The following is a 19,427-nucleotide window of genomic DNA, read 5'->3' as shown; positions in this document are numbered from 1 at the left end:
ACAAGAAGCAAAAAGGATGAGCTCTTGAAGCTTCTCTGAACACTGCACAGCTGAGGATCAGAGGCTCCAGCTTGACAGTAAGTGAAGAAGGCATTTCAGCCTCAAAGGTGGGTTTTTCCAGGGATGCCTGTGTTACAAAGCATCACCATTCCCCTCATCTTCCACCACTCCCTGAGTAAAGAAGAGCAGAGCTTGCACAGTGCCCAACATTCAGAAGGGTGAAACACTGGTAGAAACAGGGCTATCAGCATCCAGTGCTCTGGAAAAGCTGACTGACTGGTTCTCTGCTGACTGACTGGTTCTCTGCCACATCTATTCAAATCCTAATTCATCCAAGAGGAATCTGCCTGCAGTACTTCTCTGTCCCCTGAAGCTGAAAAGCACTATGCAGTGGAGGGTGGCTAGAATGGGGTCAAGTGGGAAACCCACCTCTCTTGAATCCATCAGCTCCTAACCAAGGCACAGTCTGGATCAGCTCTGCTTCTCTTGACATTGGACAGGCTAATCCTATTTTGATAACACCTAAAAGTTTAGCTGCCCTTCGCATGCTGAAGGATGTGGGCTGTGTTACAACAAGGTTCCCAAGTAACAGTGGCACCTGCACCTCATTCCTTGTCAGGGCAGCAAATGCTGTCTCCCAGTGCAGACAGGAGATGCTGATGCTACCAAAATCAGCGTAGGAGTGAAGCTTGGGAGCCCCAGCACAATGACATGCCAGGAGGAGAGAGCTCAGGCTTGGAGAAAGGGCTACCAGGGCTTCTCACAGCAAAAGCTGTTTTTTATGCTGTGTCTGAGCAGGTGTTTGAACCCAGGTTTGCAGACACAGAACCACATTCTGCAGGGCTATCAACAAGAGCTTTTATAGCCTGGCAGGTAACTTGGAGAGCAACTTGCCATCTCCTGACCATCTGTAAGCCAGCTGCCCCCAGGACTCACAGTTGATGGAGAGCTCCCTCTGCCCAGTCTTTGGGAAGAGATTCAACCTGCTCCTGCCCCCTGCAAGAGCAGCCTGAAGAAGCCTCCCAACAGGCATTTCAAGACTAGAAACATGGACAACACATATCATTTTCCACAGGCAATTGGGTCTTTTTTTTTTTGAGGAGGAGAATGACAATGAAGATGAGAATGAAAAAGAGCTCTCATGAATGGTTTCCACTGCTTGCTTTTAGCATATCACCAGACAAATGGAAACACTAAATGCATCAGAACCCCCTGAAAACCTGGACTCAAACCAAATTTGTCCTGTTTTCTTCCTTTTAACTCTGCTTATTTACTGGCAAAAAAGGAAATCCTAATTCTTTACTGGTGCAGCTCCAGGAGTGGAGTTAGTTGATGGCCACAGGCCCTGCCTGTAAGACACTTCCATGCCCACCACTTCCAGCCCCTATAGCTCTGACAGAAAAAAAAAAAAAACCATAAAGCTACATGTAGAGTTACCATTAAAAAAGTCTGGATTTTTTACAATTCAGATTTACCTCAGCTACAGAAAGTAAGAGTTAGGAAAAAAACCACAATCAGAAGTATGGGAACCATCAGGGATAGGGTAAAGTTCACCACCATTAATAGCAGAAGTTCTACTTTGAATCCAATAATTGCTGGTGTTAATTACAGGAGTAGCTCTCCACCAGGTGGTATTTGAGCGCTTTTAATAGGGATTACCAAAGACAAAGAAAGCTTTAGGTTGGGTTTATCTGGCCACAGTCCACCTCCCTCCCATTCCACCTCTTCTTTCAGGAGGAGCTCCCACTATGGTGTAATCAAAAGGTGTCACCAAGGCTCAGGGGCATTAGGGTAGAACAGAAAACACATCTCTTCCTAGGGGCTGGAGCACAGGTCAGGATGGGGAGCAGGGAACGTAACAGTTGGAGCTGAAGCAGAAATCAACATGCACCAAGCTAGCTGCTGGCAGCTGAAGGACAAAGGCGCAGGTCTTCTGCACTGCCCACATTTCTAGCTCTTTCTGAAGCCTAGAATCCATGCCAAGGAGAACTGCATGTACCCAGCTGCTCCTCAGTTTAACGAGAGAAAGATATGAAAGAAAATAGCTACAGTGATAAGTAAATTAAGACTCATCAGTTCCTCAGAGCACGAGAAGGAAAGAAACCAGAGCATTTATGGCAATCATGAGGTTGGAGGTGACAGCAGGGAACAGCACTGAATAATGACTAAAAAAGCCAGCCTGCACCTGCACTACTATACCCAAGGCTGTAATTTGCTGCAATCTGAGGTGATAAAGATGGCAGTAAATGGGTTACATGTAGAAACAGATAGCCCAAGAATAAGCCACCAACTGCTTTGTAGCAACCACCATCATCACTGCATACTCAGCAGCAGGAGTTGCAAAATGCTGCCCGCTTGGAAAGGATGCTGAACACTTGGGTGTGTGTGCCTTTGGATCCTGCTGAGGCAGGCAGTGCTTTAAGTCGGATCCTGAAATGTAAAATGCCTGTTTCACATCAGCATATGCAAAATTTCAGGGTTTTTGGTATAAACTGGCGTTAGTAGAGCAAAGGTAAAGGCTGTGAACAGAAGAGACTAAATGCCAAGAGATTAAGCTGCAATAAGCCAAGTACAAAATAGTTAAACCTGCTTAAGTCAGGTTCAAGCTGCTTCTCATATTACTTTAAAGTAAAATGCAAAAATTGCTTCCTCCCTGTAGAATGCTATGCTCCTTTATTATGAACAACTGCCTACAGATTAACTCCCCCGTGTGGCTCATACAGCACTGCCTGGATTTTCTCTTCAAAATAATCAACATTTACTATTTCCAGCATCTCCCACAGTATCAGGCACCTGCCACAAAGGCGCTAAAAATCCAAGGCCCTTTTGAATCAAGTGCCCCACAGCAGGAATATTTCTTTATAGCTTCCATCAATCAATAGCTGGCACCTGCCCTGGAGCACAGGCACATCAGAGGAGGAGGCTAGAAAGAAAGAGGAATTATTGCTTCTTGTAAACTTGCCAAGCTCTTGCTTCCCTAAACACCTTGAGCAATGCTGAGCTCTTCTTCCAGAAGGAAGGCATGTGATTTGCACTAATAACCTATACCTCTCCTTGTGTATCCTGTGTCTTCACCTTAGGCACTGCTGCCCCCTTTTGAGAGTCAGTTTAGCCTCTTCCAAAGGTTATCCACAAATCCATCAAACCTTCAAGGGTTGGACTAACCCCTACATCCCTTTTAAATACACGTTACAGAAATTCTAACTTTATCGCATCACTCCTTGGTCTTCCTTCCAGGACAGTGGTAAGGGAATTAATTAAACCATGGCATTTGTGCTCTGTAATTTACCACAAGCTGGAAAGTTCATTGCTTGATTTTCTTTCGTTCAGTCTGCTCCTGATTCAAGACAAACTTCATTTCTTGCCTCTGCTGCTCACATATCTTTGCCTCTGCTGCTCACAAAGCTCTTTGCAAAAAGCCTTGATGGAGTCAATTAAATTACTTCTGGATTCTTTCACCTATTATTTGCTAGTACAGTCTTAGAACTGTTGCAATTAGGAAAATTTGATCTTATTATACCAAGTTAAATTAGGTGTTAAAGGATTCTATTTTATTCCCTGCTGTCTTATGAAGAGATAGCATGAAGGACAGCAGCCGTGAAAAAACAGTTGTTCGTGCAGACATTAAGACAAAAAGACTTAGAGATCATCTTAAAATTCAAATGGAGTTTTCTGAGCTTTGTCTATGCTTGGAAGATGAGTGATGAAATAGTAATTGCCCACATGTACAGCACAGCTTGAGCAATCCTGATATCATCAAGATGTTAATGAATGATGTTGGAGCCTGAGAGACACGTGGACCTGACTATCAGAAAACCACTGTCAAAGCAGACTCGGTAGGGCAGGTGCCAGGAGGAGAGAGTACCTGCCTGGGTGGCTGAAGTGCAACCATTCTAAATGAATGCAGGGTGGTACAATTCCAAGGGCTGGGAAAAGATCTCAAGTTAAGAAAAAACTGTATTCTTTTATCTAGGAAGTAAGACTGTGTGATGGATTGCACTGAGAAGTGGCAGTTCATTTTAATGAGATGACAGATTGTTGTCAGAAACTCAACCAGTTTGCTTCTTCCATAGCACTTAAGTGATATTCCCTCCCTCTCCTGCAAGGCTTCGTCTCTTCAGAAATTAGGTGCTCTAATGTCAGTCTCATCAGTTGGTTGATGATGTATAATAATCACTCAGCTCTCACAGTGCACTCTGTATCTTAGAGGTTGATCTTCAAATTACCCCTTGCCATCCTTTCCTGACCACAAGGCCACGTGAAACAGGCATCCTGTAGGTCAGTAATTGCACCCTGCAAACTACTGTCTGCTCCTGCCCACTTACACGTGCATCTGCTCTAGGCCCTGCATGGAGTGTGAGTCCCCCAGCTCGGTGCAGGTTACTCAAAGGCAGGCAGGTGGCATTTTATTCTTGGGCCCTTGGGCAGAAGACAGGGTCATATCAAGGACAGTACTAGCACAGCACACAGTACCGGGAAGTCGTTAATTGCTTGTATGGACCAACGTCGCCGGGCAGAGCGAGGAGACATCTGTACACGAAAACATTATACCCAGGAAAAGGGAAGAAAGACACCAAGTAAATTAAAGACAAAGGTAAATAAACTGAAATGAAAAGTGCCCTGAACCAGCAGAGTAAAAGATACTGTTCCCAGTCGTTCTGGTACACAGCGAACAGTTGCAAACCACGATCCCCACTTTCATCCTCACACAATTGTACCACAGAGCATTACCTATGGCTCTGGCAGAGCAAGGGCTGCTGTGTCTGTGCCCAACACCAGCCTCTGTGGAAGACTTTGGCAAACACAAATCTGAATATAGTCTTCCACACGGAGTTGTATTACTACAAGAAGCACTGAACTGCTTTGTGTGACCTTGTTTGTACCATGAATTGAGCAGAGGACAACACCCAAGTGCCCCACATGCCTAAACTCCAGTTTTACTCCTCTTGCCTGAAGAGGAAGGCAGCTAAGTGTAAGCATCATTTTTAACACACCTGTCCAGTGCCATGGCACAGATATCTGCAGGAAGCTAAACAGACACTCCTGCTTACTCAGATTCCCTTTAACATCCAGCATCCTCCAGAACTTAATTCACTGGAATCTGCTGTAACCATTCACTTTCATTTAAAACAATAAAAACCATATGTCAGGATATTAGAAGGGTTATAGAGACACTGTTACTTGGCAGGGCCATGTGGGTATTGTCATAACAGGTTGAGAAACTCATTCAGATTGAGTGAGAAATCAAGTTCACTGACTGACTATGCCGAATAGCTCCAAAGCAGGCTTTCATTAGGAACTTGAAGATATTTCAGTAGGTACTCAACACAATATTAAAGCAACAACAAATGGAATCCTTCAAAGCACATTACTGTACACTCACTTGAAAAAAAAAAAGAAGTTTTGTGTACAGATCTGTAAGAGTCAACACCATAAAAAGGGATATTTGGGTCCGGTACAATGTATTTTGCATTTCTTTTCAGTTGATAATAGGCAGTCAGGGCCATGCCTTCAGCCTCTGCATCCCTTTGCATCTCACTGCTGGGAGAGTCTACAGCCAGAAAGCCAAGGCTGGCTGCAGGGCCCCATGGAAAGAGAGAGGAGAAGGCTGCAGCCATGTCCTACAGGTTCCTCCGGCAGGCGTCACAGAGAAGAAGAAAAGAGTTAGTTAAAGGAAATTCAGCATAGTGGAAAAGCAGCAAAACCAGGCTCAGTCCCCCCACCAGCTCCCTGATGGGAAGCATAAGGACACCACTGTCACCATCCCTGGGTACAGCAAGGCTGGGCTGTCCCCAGGTCTTCACTGCAGGGGGAAAAAAGAACTCCATGGCACCTTCTTTAAGACACACTCAGGTTCAAAACACTGACAGCATTGCCACGGTTACAGATAAAGCTCCTCCTTTCTGCTGACTACTGTTCTTCAGTGGGGCTTTTTTGAGAAGTGAAAAAGAGGGAGGAAGAAAGGAGGAGTGTGCATGTGTGAATAAAAAGTGAGAAAGAGATATATATATGTGTGTGTGTGTGTATATATATATATATACACGTATTTAAATGAGCACAGAAAGGCTCAGTGCCAGATTCAGTTTCATTTTGGCTTATTAAGGAGCCTCTCTGCTGGAATCAGCAGCTGCCCTGCTTTTATGGGAACATGACATCTTTCCTGTCTAACAATGGGCAAATTCCATTTGTTTGCTAATGGCAGTGGATGTCAGTTGTTGCTACACTGGATTTAAATACTTGATTATAGCTGATCAATTAATATTGAATTTGTTGGGGATGAAGTTATCTGATATCACAGTTTGATGCATAAAATTTCAACTTTCATAATGCCAACATAAATACCAAGCTTCAGAACAAGGAGTTAATTAAACTCAGAGTTTGGGCTTTTTAAAACTGTCACAATGAAATAACAAAAATATGTAGCATTGATCTAACAGAGGCCATGACATCAACTCCTGAAGAATCAGAAAACCTCTCCTGAAGGGAGATACAGGCTTTTTGGGGATTTTTTTTAATACTATTTCATCTGCTAGGGTTCTTACATTTATTCCAGCATATGAGGAGATAGCTCGGCAGGGGAAGGGAACACAGGAATTTCCCTCAGCTCTCAGCAGACACAGCTGCACACACGCTTTGTTCTCTTGAATCCTTTTACCCTGTGACAAAAATCTTGTTGCCATCAATACAAGGGCTGGGGAGACAGGTCACATGAAATTGCACCAAGCTGGTTCCACATGTTATTTTTAGCCTTGTCTGTCATCTTAGAGAGGCTGTGTGTCGGAGACAAGCCTGCTGCAGAGGACAGAGGTAGCTCTTTAAATAAACTCTCCTACAAAGATTAGGACAGGCTGTAGCTCTTGTACCAGGCAGCACCATTTTCTCTTTTCATAAAAAAAAATATTTTGTGTGGGAGAAAAAAAAACCCAGGATGTGGACTCAAGATTCTTCTGGGGTCTGTTTGGAAGCAGAACTTGCACTGGGGACAGGGGCTCTCCCCACAGCTGGGGAGTGCAATGGTATCATGTAAGCAGGACACTGTCCCAGAGACAGGGTTGGCTGTCACACCCAGCACCACCAGAAAAACAAGACTTCTCTCAGTGCCCAGGAAGAATGGGTGTTCAAGGCTTTGACTTCCCCTGCTCCTGGGACAAAAATTCCCAAACTCTTCTGCCAGCAGAGTGCAAACAGCTATTGGTTTTCCCTGGGTTACCTGGAAGCTCTTCACTGCTGCAACAGATTCATGTTCTCTGTATGGATAGCGAACAAACTACTCAAATGCCCCAAATTCTGAGGCTCTGAGTGGAAGCTTACTGCATTTTTGCAAGCCACTTCACCCTCTGCTGAAGCATAGTTTGTTTCTAACAATCTGCTCAGCCTATTGCTCCCACAGCATCTGCTCCAGGCACATCAGGCCCTTTACAACTACCCTGCGGCCACCCTAAAATTACAACAGGTTTTCCTCACCCATCATGTCCCAGAAGGAAACAATCCCACTCTTCTCCAAAGCCTTGCAAACAGTAACAACAGCAAAACATGCACCTAAACCAGAATTATGTGGATTGGAAGATCTTCAGAGAATCACGTAAAAATTATTTTTGTTTAAAAAAAGATAAGCTCCAAAGGGGCACATATCCCTGAAAGAGACACCTGAAATAGAAATAACTAACCACATCCAATAGTCCAGGAGAGGCTGGCACTAAGCTGCAGAGAGTCACAACCCTTTGCAGTTATACACATCAGGGAATATCCAGAACAGCAAGAGCTGCCTACATGTACTCATCTGAAGACTACAAGTATTAAAGGATGAGATTTTAACCCTACATAATGCAAAGGGAGAAATTGTAATGCACTGAAGGGAACTGTGATGGTCAGCATAGAGAAACATCAAAATAAGCAGGTCAAATGCTAGAGAGGATTGGTAAAGAAGTTACTGATAGGATATAAATCCATTTGACAGAACTGCCTACAAAACGCTGTCTTTTGGAGAGGAATATAAAGCTTCTGTTACTAGTAATGCTAAATGAAAGGGTAACAGATCATGAAAGCTGAAGTGTTAGGAGCAGTGTTTTGGTCTGGTATTTACCCTTTCTTTGTAGTAGAAGGAGCTAATGGAGACCTGCTCCTTCTCACTGCGTGTTGGGCTCCCACTGTACAGACGCAGGTTGCCTGGAGTCTCCGTGCGGATCTTCATTGGAGTAATGAGGCCACTGTGGTACGCTGATAAAGCTGACAGAGACCTGGAAAAAAGGGAATAATCTTACAGAGGCTTTTCCCAGGCCTGCAGGCTCACACTGACGTCTCCACTAACCCAAGCTGCCAGCAATGGTGCCACTGTCTCAAAAGAAGTCTCTGCTGAGGCCCTGTTGTGTAAGGGCCAGGCTCTATGTGCTGAGGGCACAGCTAACACTAGAGGGGAGTAGCTCCAATGCAGGACCTGGTATTTTCCTGTTTTCCTGTCCATGACATCAGCACACCTCAAACACCACACAGGGCACTCACCTGGGTGTGGGCTCCATTGGGGACACGGCGCGGTGCATGGTCATGGGTCTTGTGAAATACACCAGGTACCCTGAACAGACAGCACATGGCATAAAGATCATGAAACAAGGAGTAGAGTACTCAGGGGTGGTTCAACTTAAATGACCAGGTTTCCCTGTGTATCAGAGGCAAGGGGCTGGGTTCTCATCCACTACCCTAAGCGATTATAAACTAAAAGTAGACAACCACATTCTCTCAACCCGACTCTCTGCAAACTCACTACAAAGCACGGGGTTTTTGAGATGTTTCTCTCAAAAGCACAATTTCAAGTGGCTTATAGCTGTTAGAGAAAAGACAGGAAAAGAAAATGAGCAAATGCATGCTCATGTTTTTACTCTCCACCAAAAGTGGCAAAGCACTGTTACTCCAGAGGTAAGTGAGGTGATGTTTGGTGATGAAGAGAAACCACTGCAGCTTGTACAACTCTCTTCTTCAACAGGAGAGCCCCAGACATCTGAAGCCAACTCCAAAGCATTCTCTCACAACCTTTACCCATTTGTTTTTTGCTTAGGAATTCGTGAGGCCTGTATGGAAAGCAGCTTTCAAAACGTGCTCACACTGGGATGCAGTCAGGTCCAGAAAAGGCAAGTGTGCATCTGAAACAGCTTTTACTCAGATCTTAATCTGGTTGTTAATGATCTTTACCCTCTATGTGCTCTCTTGGAAACCGGATGTGATTGCACCCCATCTCTCATTTAGGAGACATTTCTTAATGACCTTGGGAAAGCTATTTTGGACAACTGAGAGAGTGCAGAATAAGAAAAGAGTTGTTAGTAATACGAATATGATTTCAGCAAGGGATAAGTTCAACCCCAAATCACAGGAATTTTGTGAAGACTGAGTGCCAGAATACACTCAGTAATGTCATGCTGGTAGGAGAGAACTAGGCAAGGAAAACAGCTATTCCCAGTGTTCTATAAAAATAGACCTGTCAATGTCTCTGGCATGCCACAAGCCAAAGGTTATCTCTTCAGCTAGCCTTGCATTTCCAAATCCTAAAGCCCCACATGCAACCCCAACAGCAAGCAGTTGCTAACTAGTCTCATCCCTAAATTTACCATGATATCGCTACTTTAACAGCATTCCTTACTCCTTGTACGGCAGTAACCAAAGCCTCATCTTGTTCACAGGCAAGTGTTTCCCAAGACATCTAAAAGGACCATTCCCCAGATACCTGTTTTAATGTATCACTGACAGGGCTGACCTGCACCACAGAACCTGGCTCCAGAGGTCCGTGGAAATGGGATGTTGGAGTCCTGGTAGGAGCCATAGGCATTGGAGACCCGGGCAAACGTGGGCAGGGGAGGTGTTACAGAGTTGGACAAAGCATAGGGATTGCTGGATGTGCTGTCCTCTTGGTTCTGAAACAAAAGTTACCCAAAGTCACACTCCTGCTGCCACAAGAGAGAAATCAAGAGAGCATCAGACATGGCAGTGCCAAGCAGCCTCACAGGAGGTGCTCATCCTTTGAGCCAGAACAGACCAAGCTCAGAGCACAGCTACTGCTTCAACTGCAAAGGCACTTGCAGGAACATTTGCCTTTGAGGAAAAAGCTTCTTTGACTGCTTGTCTCCCACCATAACCATGCAGAGCTTAACTTGGTGAGGAACAGGAGGAAACTATACAGAAAATCTGACCTTCAGACTCGGGATATGACTCTCAATACAGCAAATTGAGCTGAACATGATACCTCAATCATGCACAAAATCTCCTTCAGTAGGAATACCACACAACTGGGATGTCAAACGCAGGTTGGGAGTCTTCAAGTGAGAAAGGCAGGTGGTGTGAATTACTGGGGGACCTCAGGACTATTCACAGGAATTCTGGCAGAAATCTGCATTTATTTGGATAAAAATACTGCAAGTTCAGTCTAAAGCAATTTTTTGAAAGCAGTGGTGCCTCCAGTCATCAGATTTCCATACAGTAGAGAAAGTTCCCACTCTTACAATATTACTGCTGAAACCAAGCAGAATTAAACTTTCACATGCAAAAAAACCCCCAGCCCTTTATTTGTGATGAATAAACAAAACCTCTCAGAAAAGAAACCTGAGGAGACTCTCCAATCTTCTCCTGAATGCTAAAAACACCCACTCCAGTACACTTCACCCACACAAAGACCTAATACATGACACTGGGATGCTGAGTAGGTATCACAGATCTCTCAGCTAAGAGCAGAGTGTGACTTGGATTTATCTGCAGTATCATCCCTACAAAACCTCAGCACAAGGCTGCAGAAAAAAACCCCCAAATTTTCACAGTTTGGGTTTTTTCAGGGAAGAAAACAAAAACCCTAGAATAGGACTAGCAGGATATTTGACTAAAACTGAGGAGGTAAAGACATCTGCTACTGCCTTTCAGACAAGAATGAATCCATCAACAACCTGAGGCCTCTTACTTTCTCTCACAGATGATAACCACAGCCTGGCAGTGTGGTTATAAATATTCTGAGCTGGGAAGCTACCATGCACCACTAAGATCCTCCAATCTCCACTCACTCCTGGTAACCTGGATATCAGAGTTCCTCAAAGTAGCAAACCTTCAGGGCCTCATTTGTAGAAAACAAAATACATCTAATCATCCACCCGGCTCTCTTCAACATTAACCAGAAGTGCTCACACAAACGTAATGGCCAGTCACAGTGGTCTCTCTACACATCTAACAAGGCCAGGCTCTCACTGCAGAGTCAGAAGTGTGGGACATGGGAAAAGACAACAAAGTAGGGCAGAGAGCCCACACAATTCTCCATACCACAACAGACTCCAGCCAGGAGACCAGCTGACGCAGGCAAGGCTCCAGGCAGCTCTGGTTCCTCTTCACTTTCTGCAGGGAAGTGTCTTTCAGTATCTGAAATACACACAAGATGCAACTTGATTCATGGTTACCTACACACTTTGTCCACATCCTTTTTGTCTGCAGAGCAACTTAGATGCCAGGACCTGAACAGGTCACAGACATCCCCTGCCCTGAGGAATGGCTGTGTGCTTTGATCAGAGCACTGTTGTTCACCTAGCAGCACACTGAGCCAGGATTTAGGCTTCAATATTACTGCAGCCCATATGTTTCATACCAGTTTGTGGCAAACTGGATCAGGTTTTTTCAGGAAGAAACCCAAACTGATCCATCAATGTCTTGCTGGGGAAAGGATTTCATTAGCAATAGGATTTGTTACAGCATATGATCAAACACCTGGTCTGAATTAGCAGGGTCTGTGTAAAAAAAATCCCCTCATCCCCTCATTTTTAAAGCAGCTTGTGTAGTAGAGCAGGAAACATCCCAGCTCCAAAATAGTATCACTCTGCAGCTGGATGCTTAGCTGGTCATTTTGTCTATTATTAGGTTGAGGGCAACTGCATGAGGAGAAGGATGTTAGGGATCCTCAGGCAATACACACCACACTGGAACACAGCAGCAATGAAGAAGCAGTGGGAAAATGCAAATACTGGGCTGCAGCATCAACAAAAACCTCATCCTATGGGCTTTACAATTTATCAGTTCAACATGACCTGTGGTATGTCTTCAGCAAGGTCTGATGTTTGGTTATGTCTCGAAAATCCAGACGTTAAGCATCCATCATTTGTACATTTATAAAGACACTCTATAGTCCTCACATACCTTCAGCAGCTTTGCCTTCATGGAAGCTGTGATGGAGGTTGGGTTGATGAACTGGAAGGATGGTGCAGCATTATTGGGATACTGAACAGGGAACATCACCAGCATCCTGACTCTGTGGTTGCCGCAGTGCACCGACACCGTACAGCTGCGACTCACCGCATCCATCTGTGAGGAAAAGCAATTGCTCTCTCGTTAGATCCCCCAGGACTTTTACACTTACAGTGGCTTAAATTCATGCTGAGGGAATGGTTCTTTTGCACATAAGACGAAGTCATGCTGTTCTCAAGGGCAGGGAACACAGTGACAGCAAAAAGCCCCAGGCAGATGGGGATAGGTTGAGCTTGCACCAACAGACTGACCCTGCTCCCGACACCCACTGCACCTCAACCCACTTCACCTGGCCATAGAGAGCTCCAGGCCCAGTGCAGCAGTAACAGGCACCTTCTAAGATCCTGCACCACTGTGTTAGAAAACTACATCAGGATCATGCCATGAGCTGTGAAACCACAGGGGTGAGGAAAGAAGACAGACAGCTGCCTGGAGCTTCCCAGTCCAGTTCAGCGCTGAGCATCCAGCCAGCTTCCACACACAGAGGAAAGTTTGGAGTGCAAGGGAGAGGGCAAAACTGAGGTACAGAGTTCAGGAGAGGGAGGGCTCAGAGATGGGATTCAGAGCCAGCTGAAATGAGATCAACTGCATGGAACAAGTCACTTTCCACTCTGCAGTCTAGACAGAGAAGAAAACACCATCCAGCCTTCTCAAGATCAGCCAGGGTACTCACTGTACTGAAACATTTCTCCCACAACAGTGTCTGGGATTATCCTCTTTCTTACTACCCCTGGTCAAGAGGATCTTGACAGCTCAATATAAAACTTGTTTACAGGCAGCAGTCACTGCAGCAAAGAAGGTTCCCCTCTAAAGGCTCCAATAAGCCAGCCTGCCCACATCCCCTCCTAACAAGCCAGCAAAAGGAAACTCTGTACCTCCACATTAACGTTTCGGATCTGCACATTGATCAGTGAAAACTCCTGCTGCAGTGTTTGAGGCAGCCCCAGTTGGTCCGTTTTCTTTCCCACCAGGGGGTCGTTCAGGAAATCTTCTTTTAAGGCTGACAGGAAAAATGGAAAACAAGTTGAGACAAGTTATAATAGGCAGAGTTTTTCACATGATGTCAGGAGGCAGCCAAGACAGCAGGTTTTCCTCTGCTCTTCTGACACATGGAGGTATGAGTTTTACCTGGTAAAGACCTGTGAGCTGGAGGGTCTCAGCTGTTGTTTGGAAACAAGTTTCTGACCCTTCTCTTCAAAAAAACCAAAGCTGTCTGCACACAGGGTTCCCAGGAAGGTTACAGAATCTGCCTGTGCTCTGTACAGTCCTAAATAGTCCTTCTCACATGAGACCCTTCTTCCTCCCTCCACAGTGCTGCCAGAGTCATGATCGGCTGAACTGGAGTGTCTCAGTTCAGCAGGAAAGAACTGCAGTCCTTGCAGTCTCCAGGAGGAGCTCTGGGCTTTGGGACTAACACCCCACCACTCCTGACTTTCAGGGAAAGCTTCCAAAGCATAACAATGCTTTGGGAGAGAGCAGGGAGTATTTCTGGTCTTAATAGAAGCTTAATTCATTTGCAGCAGCCATTTGCATTTAATGTTGCAAAGCACTCTACTGCTTTAACAGCCTTTTAAGACTGATCAAAATACTGGGTCTAACTCTCCAGTTCCAGCAGTTTTTAGGAGGACAATAACCCCCAAAGGCCAGAACACATTTAAACAGACAGGCAAGCGCTGCAGGACACAAAGAATTACAGTTAAGATAACAAACTTCACAAGTTTTGGAAGAATTGGTCTCTGCCTGTGGTTCTGCCTGGCTTTTGCCTCATTTCTTGCATACCTTCATAAGGACATTTTGCTGTTGCACCACTTCTTAAGAAGGCCAATTGTATTTTTTTATGATGGTTCCAAGGACAGAAGGGAAGTCCTGATTTTTCGGCTGTCATTCTCACATTTGCAATATCACATTGCACAGACTATCCCCAGCAAAAACAAACAAATAAAAAAAAAAATGCAAGAAGTTGGCTTTTTACAGGCATTCACCTAGTAGTTACTGACTTTGCTGCAGAGACAAATATCTGGTATTACCACTACCCAATGGGTTGCTGGATTTGGGCAGGGAGGATGCTTAGCCAATCATTCTTGTTTGCAATTCAATTACAGCGCTTAGATACATTCCAGAAAAGGGAGCTGAAAAGGAGATTAAAGCAAGATCAGTGGCTCTCAGGAAAGATAATTATTTCTAGCTCAAGACACCACATAGCTTACTGAAAAGCCATCTCTGAGGTTCCCAGTATGGGCAGCACCCTCCCTTTGTCTTCTCCTCCCATTCCCTTCCAATTAGTTTTTAATCCTCCAAAGCCATGCACTGGTACAGATTCCTAAATCTCCTTTATGAGCAGCAGTGAGAGCTGCACAGCCAAGGCACAGCCAGGGCTCTCTCATTCACCTGCAGCACGCTGATCTCTTCAAAAGATCCCCCAAAGCGCTTTACTAACAGAACGTGGAGGCTTTGTCTGCAGCTGAAATGCAGCCACCCCTAGGGTGAAACATCAACAGTCCACAATAGCTTTTTGGCTGGAAAGAACTGAAATTCCTACCTAGGGATTTGCTTGTGCATTAATCCTGCAGTCATGTTATTTGCAGCAAAATCTACCCTGCTACAGAAAAGCCACATTCATTCCCTTTGGCCACGAAGAAAACCATAACAGTCTGAACCAAAGAACAAACCACATGGAAACCAGAGCCACACAGAAACCACGTGGGATGTCTGGATGTACCTCATCAGGGACAGTGGAAGAGTTAACTCTCTCCTATGGAAAAAAGAGAGGTCAGGCAGCCAGAATGAGAATGCTCCCAGTTGGAGCAAGAGAGGTTGTGCTGCCCCAGAAGTACTGCTCATGGGGAGCACACATACGTGGGGCTTTTTCTACCATCTTATAAAACCCTGACATAGACAGAAGTTCTGATGGCTTTCAGAAACTTGCTCTGTAGCCACACAGGACAGGAGGCAGAGAGGAACTTCACTGGCAATTGCTGAGCAAGAAACTTTCAGTTAGGAAGAGATGCTTTCACTAAGGGACCTCACAACTGCTCCTTTATTCAAAGGGCAGACAATAGACCACTTTCTCCCCCTCTCTGGAGTCTACTGGTAAGCCAAAAGGAGAATCAAATTGCTTCTCCATAAACCCATCACATGGGGATCCATTGTGGCACAGCTACAACACTGAAAGGAGCTGTGAATTTAAATCCAAACTGACATAAAGGCATTGGTGCACCCAATTCTTCTTCCTCAGTGTAGCTGTAGAAATCCTTTTAGATACCTTTTTTTCCATGCACATCACCATATGATGCTATAATCTCTTCTCCTTGTACTTACCCTGTTCAAACACTAACCCTGAATGTTTAACCTGGTCAGACCCTTAACCACACAAACCCTCCTTTTCTGTAGGGACAAACAAATACTTTATGTCAAAGTGTCTCCCATCCACCCCTCAGTATCTCAGAAGCCAGAGATACCATCCCTCCCTCTCTGCTCTGCCAGCCTTCAGCCACCTCTCATCAATATATTACCAAAAACTCATGATCTGCCTCCGTATCTGCTTCTGGTGAAGACACCAGCAAACACCTCCTTGTTAGATCAGTTCACACAGTGACCCCAGCAGAAATGTTTAGGTGGCAGGTGTGATATAAGCAGCTTGTGTCAGAGTGCCTTACTCACACACTCCCTCTTCAGTGGGCTCATTTCTCAGCTAAAACTAATCTATCTTCTTAAAAGGCAGAACTTATTTTCTCATTGCCTTACTTTTGGCAACAAGCCACAACTACAACCTAAAGAGCATGCAATTAAATGAAAACCCTGACAAAGAAGAGCTTCATTTTACAGCTAGAAGCATTGGGTTTGAAGAGAACAAACTTAGGAGGACCATCCTGAGGAACCTCTAGGTTTTTTTTCTCCTCCCTGATGAGGAATCCATTAACCTTTGAAACAGAGCCAGGTTGTGCTTTGCCAATGTTTTCTTACGTCAAAATGTATCTTCTTTCCAATACAAAGATGCTGGTGTTTGAGGTTCCACAAGCCATCACTTCTCTCACCTTCCTCATCCCCATGTCCAGAGTTGTGCTGGGGCTCCGCGTCCTGGGGGTGAAGGGTCTTGTCTGGCTCTGGCAGATGAGAAATCCCATCAATGAGGTCCTCAACTCCATCCAGGATATCATTAGCACAGAGCTGAAAAGAACAAATACACCCACATGCTGCACAACAGAATCCAAGTTGTGGGAAGAGCCACCACTAAACAACTCACTTCTCCAGACAGATGGATTTGCAAGGTAGGTCCATCCACGCAACAGTCATGACTAAGACTGCATTGTTCCTGTGACAAAGACAGGTGATCTTTCACTTTCCAGCACCCTCAACTCTGTCACCTCAGAGAGCCTGGCCAAATCTCCTGCTCACTTAAAAAGCTACTTAATTGACAGGGCCAGACTAAGAAATAGAGGTTTACCTTTAGTCAAAACTAAAACTGCTATTACTTTAATTCCTTGAATTAATTTGTTAAAACTCGTTTAATCTTTTAGATCAAATTTAACAGTAGCACACTTTCTGCATTTGATATTTACACTCCAGTAGGATCTAAAGACCCAGGTACATACGTGGGGCCCTATTGTTCTAGGTCCTGTATCAAAAAGAGACTATAAAACCCTGGATTTTAAGTTCAGCACAAGAAAACTGAGAAGATGAAGGGAAGAGAAAGGATAACAGTGTGATGTTGCAAATTACAGCATTGGTCACCAGCAACATGCCATCATGTGTGTAGTTTGATTCAGACAAAGACATGAACAAAAGAGTGGGAGCTAGCAGAGGAAAAATAAAGGCTCTGACATGAATGAACAATTGATTTAAACACAGAAAGAAATCAAATGTTCACAAATATATCAGATAGGAGTAAAGGGTCATTTTTCACAGAGAAAGTTTTTTACAGACCTGCAGGACTCCTGCAGGATCTGTGCTGGGACACATGCTTCTCAACATATTCATTAAAAACCTGGAATAGGAGGTGAATAGTGATATGACAAGGTTTGCTGATGCCACCAAGTTTTTCAGGGCAGTAACAAGTGTGACTGACAGCAAACAATCACAGAAGGACTTTACAAGAGTAACTGTATTAAAATGAAAGATGAACTTTGGCTCAGATAAATATAAAGCAACATACATCAGGAAAAATGGCAAGTTCAAGCTGAGGCAACAAGATGTAGAAGCCAGACTAAGCCAATGATTTCATGGAATTATGCCAAACAATTTACAAACTAAACTGAGTAGTGAGAATTCCTTGGAAAGAACAAAGCTTACATCCCCATCCCCAAAGGTATATTAGAAATGAAAAAGGGTTGTGAAAGGCAAAAGGACAATCAAAGTTCTAGTACAAACGATGAACTAAACCAAGACCTTTTGACTTGAAAAAGGAGGCAGTTGAGAAGGATATGATGAATGCCTACAGAATTTTTTTCTGTGAAAAAATCACCAGTAGCACAGAGAATATGCCTTATTTCATCTTCAATTGAATGAAATTAGGTGGCAAAATAAACAAACGAACTGGTTTTCTAACAACATGCAGAAAAGCCATGAAACTCCTTGTTGTTATGATGTTTAAGGTGACAAAAATTTACAGAGGTCCAAGAAAAAACAGAACAAGTCTATGGAAGTGACACTCATCAAGCTCTATTAAATACAAAGATGTCAGACTTAATAAGCCTCTAAGTTGCAAATGGCAGGAGGCTGACAGAGCATTTGAGAGAAACATCACTCCATGTCTGCCTCCTTCTTATCCCCTCCCAAGACAACAGCTGAAGATGTGACAGGGCCATGTGGCACACTGTGGCCACATGAACCTCTGGTATGAGACAGTACAGCTGTTCTAGTAATTGCATGAGAATCTGTAACTGCTGTAGATCCACACACTCACACCACTCCAGGCTTAGAGGCAATAGACACAAGGGGAGGTAGAAGAGGGCACAATCCCTACATTTACCTGGCACCTAAACCACCAAGAAATACAGTCTTGCAGCCATGGATGTGGCATTTTAGAGGCAATGCAGGCAGTAACTGCCCTTCACCTTCTCCAAAAAAACTTCGGCACTTAATGTTAGATATCAAAGCAGCCTTGCACAGCCACAGAAGCTTTTGAGACAGGCTCAAAAGGGAGGACCCATTACAGGTCTCCTTGGGGATGTTTTTGGGCCAGAGTCGAAGAGGAAAGTGAAGCAGCAGCTGGCTTCTGTGTCTGCAGCTCTGTGATATCAGAGGAGTGACTGGGAGTGTAAGGAAGGAGAGGTGAATCCAGCCTGTAAGAAAACTGTCTGTGTTTCAAGAGCCAGAGCTCCACATACCCTCTGCAGCTGAGAGTCAATCCGCCACATGCGCAGGGTCTGATCCCGGGACCACGTAACCAGCTGGTAATCTTTAGAGCCTGAAGAGGACAGAAACCATCAGACACCCCACTGGGAAACAGACCATTTCAGCCCTGTGCTCAGTGTAAACAGATTCAAACAAGCCAGCAGGCACATCCAATGGATAAGGCACTAAACTCAGGGCAAGTCCTTTTCTGTTTCGAATTGACCCAGGTACATCTGCCTTTGTGCATCCCCACACCGTGGTTGCCACACCTCTAAACAGGCTGTGATTTACAAGCCAAAATGACAAAATATAATGAATGTGACACAACCAGGAATAAACAAGACCCACAACAATATTTACTTAAATGGAAGAAATAGTATAGTAAAAATAAAGGTTTCTCAACTGTAACTGTAAAGTGAAAATATCTTTTAGTTCATCAAATCTGTTTCAAGAGGTAGATGTTTTAAAACATTTCTAAGCAATGAGAAGGTGGTTCTGTCCTTCCTGTTCTTGCTTCTGAATGATGCCAAGTTCGGGTTGTAAGGAAATAGATCAAACCACATACTATCTATCAACAGGCAGAGGTACACAGACCTATTTATGTCCATGTTTAGGTCTTGTGATACAGTTTTAAGTTTCCCTTGTCAAACAGCTGCTATGCTTAAGAAATTGCTACTGCACAGCTGCTTCCTACACCCCTCTGCTGAGGCATAGGGGCTGTCTAAATACAGCACAAGAGACTCTGTGGAAGGAAATTTGTTCTATCTTGGTTGTCTCCACACTGAAGCAGACTTGGAATGTTTGTGTGATTGATTTATGTTGCTCGAGACAAGCAA

At 44.4% G+C, this 19,427-nt stretch overlaps 1 protein-coding gene across 2 annotated transcripts in view; it reads right to left on the bottom strand.

Annotated features, from left to right (window-relative positions):
• WDR59 (WD repeat domain 59) overlaps positions 1 to 19,427 on the bottom strand; it is a 50,008-nt gene that overhangs the window by 11,438 nt on the left and 19,143 nt on the right. The window contains exons 11-19 of one of the 2 annotated variants that reach the window (XM_033069441.2): positions 18,585 to 18,664; positions 16,293 to 16,425; positions 13,134 to 13,258; positions 12,151 to 12,315; positions 11,287 to 11,382; positions 9,743 to 9,899; positions 8,500 to 8,569; positions 8,084 to 8,237; positions 4,474 to 4,530 (exon numbers count right to left, since the gene is read on the bottom strand). In XM_033069441.2, the coding sequence (XP_032925332.1) occupies positions 4,474 to 4,530; positions 8,084 to 8,237; positions 8,500 to 8,569; positions 9,743 to 9,899; positions 11,287 to 11,382; positions 12,151 to 12,315; positions 13,134 to 13,258; positions 16,293 to 16,425; positions 18,585 to 18,664 (1,037 nt within the window). The remainder of the gene's footprint in view (positions 1 to 4,473; positions 4,531 to 8,083; positions 8,238 to 8,499; positions 8,570 to 9,742; positions 9,900 to 11,286; positions 11,383 to 12,150; positions 12,316 to 13,133; positions 13,259 to 16,292; positions 16,426 to 18,584; positions 18,665 to 19,427) is intronic. The other variant, XM_033069442.2, reaches the window with a different exon arrangement.

Source organism: Catharus ustulatus, chromosome 11 (assembly GCF_009819885.2).
Source record: "Catharus ustulatus isolate bCatUst1 chromosome 11, bCatUst1.pri.v2, whole genome shotgun sequence".
Classification (NCBI taxonomy): Eukaryota; Metazoa; Chordata; class Aves; order Passeriformes; family Turdidae; genus Catharus; species Catharus ustulatus.
This window is presented reverse-complemented; position numbering and strand designations above follow the sequence as displayed.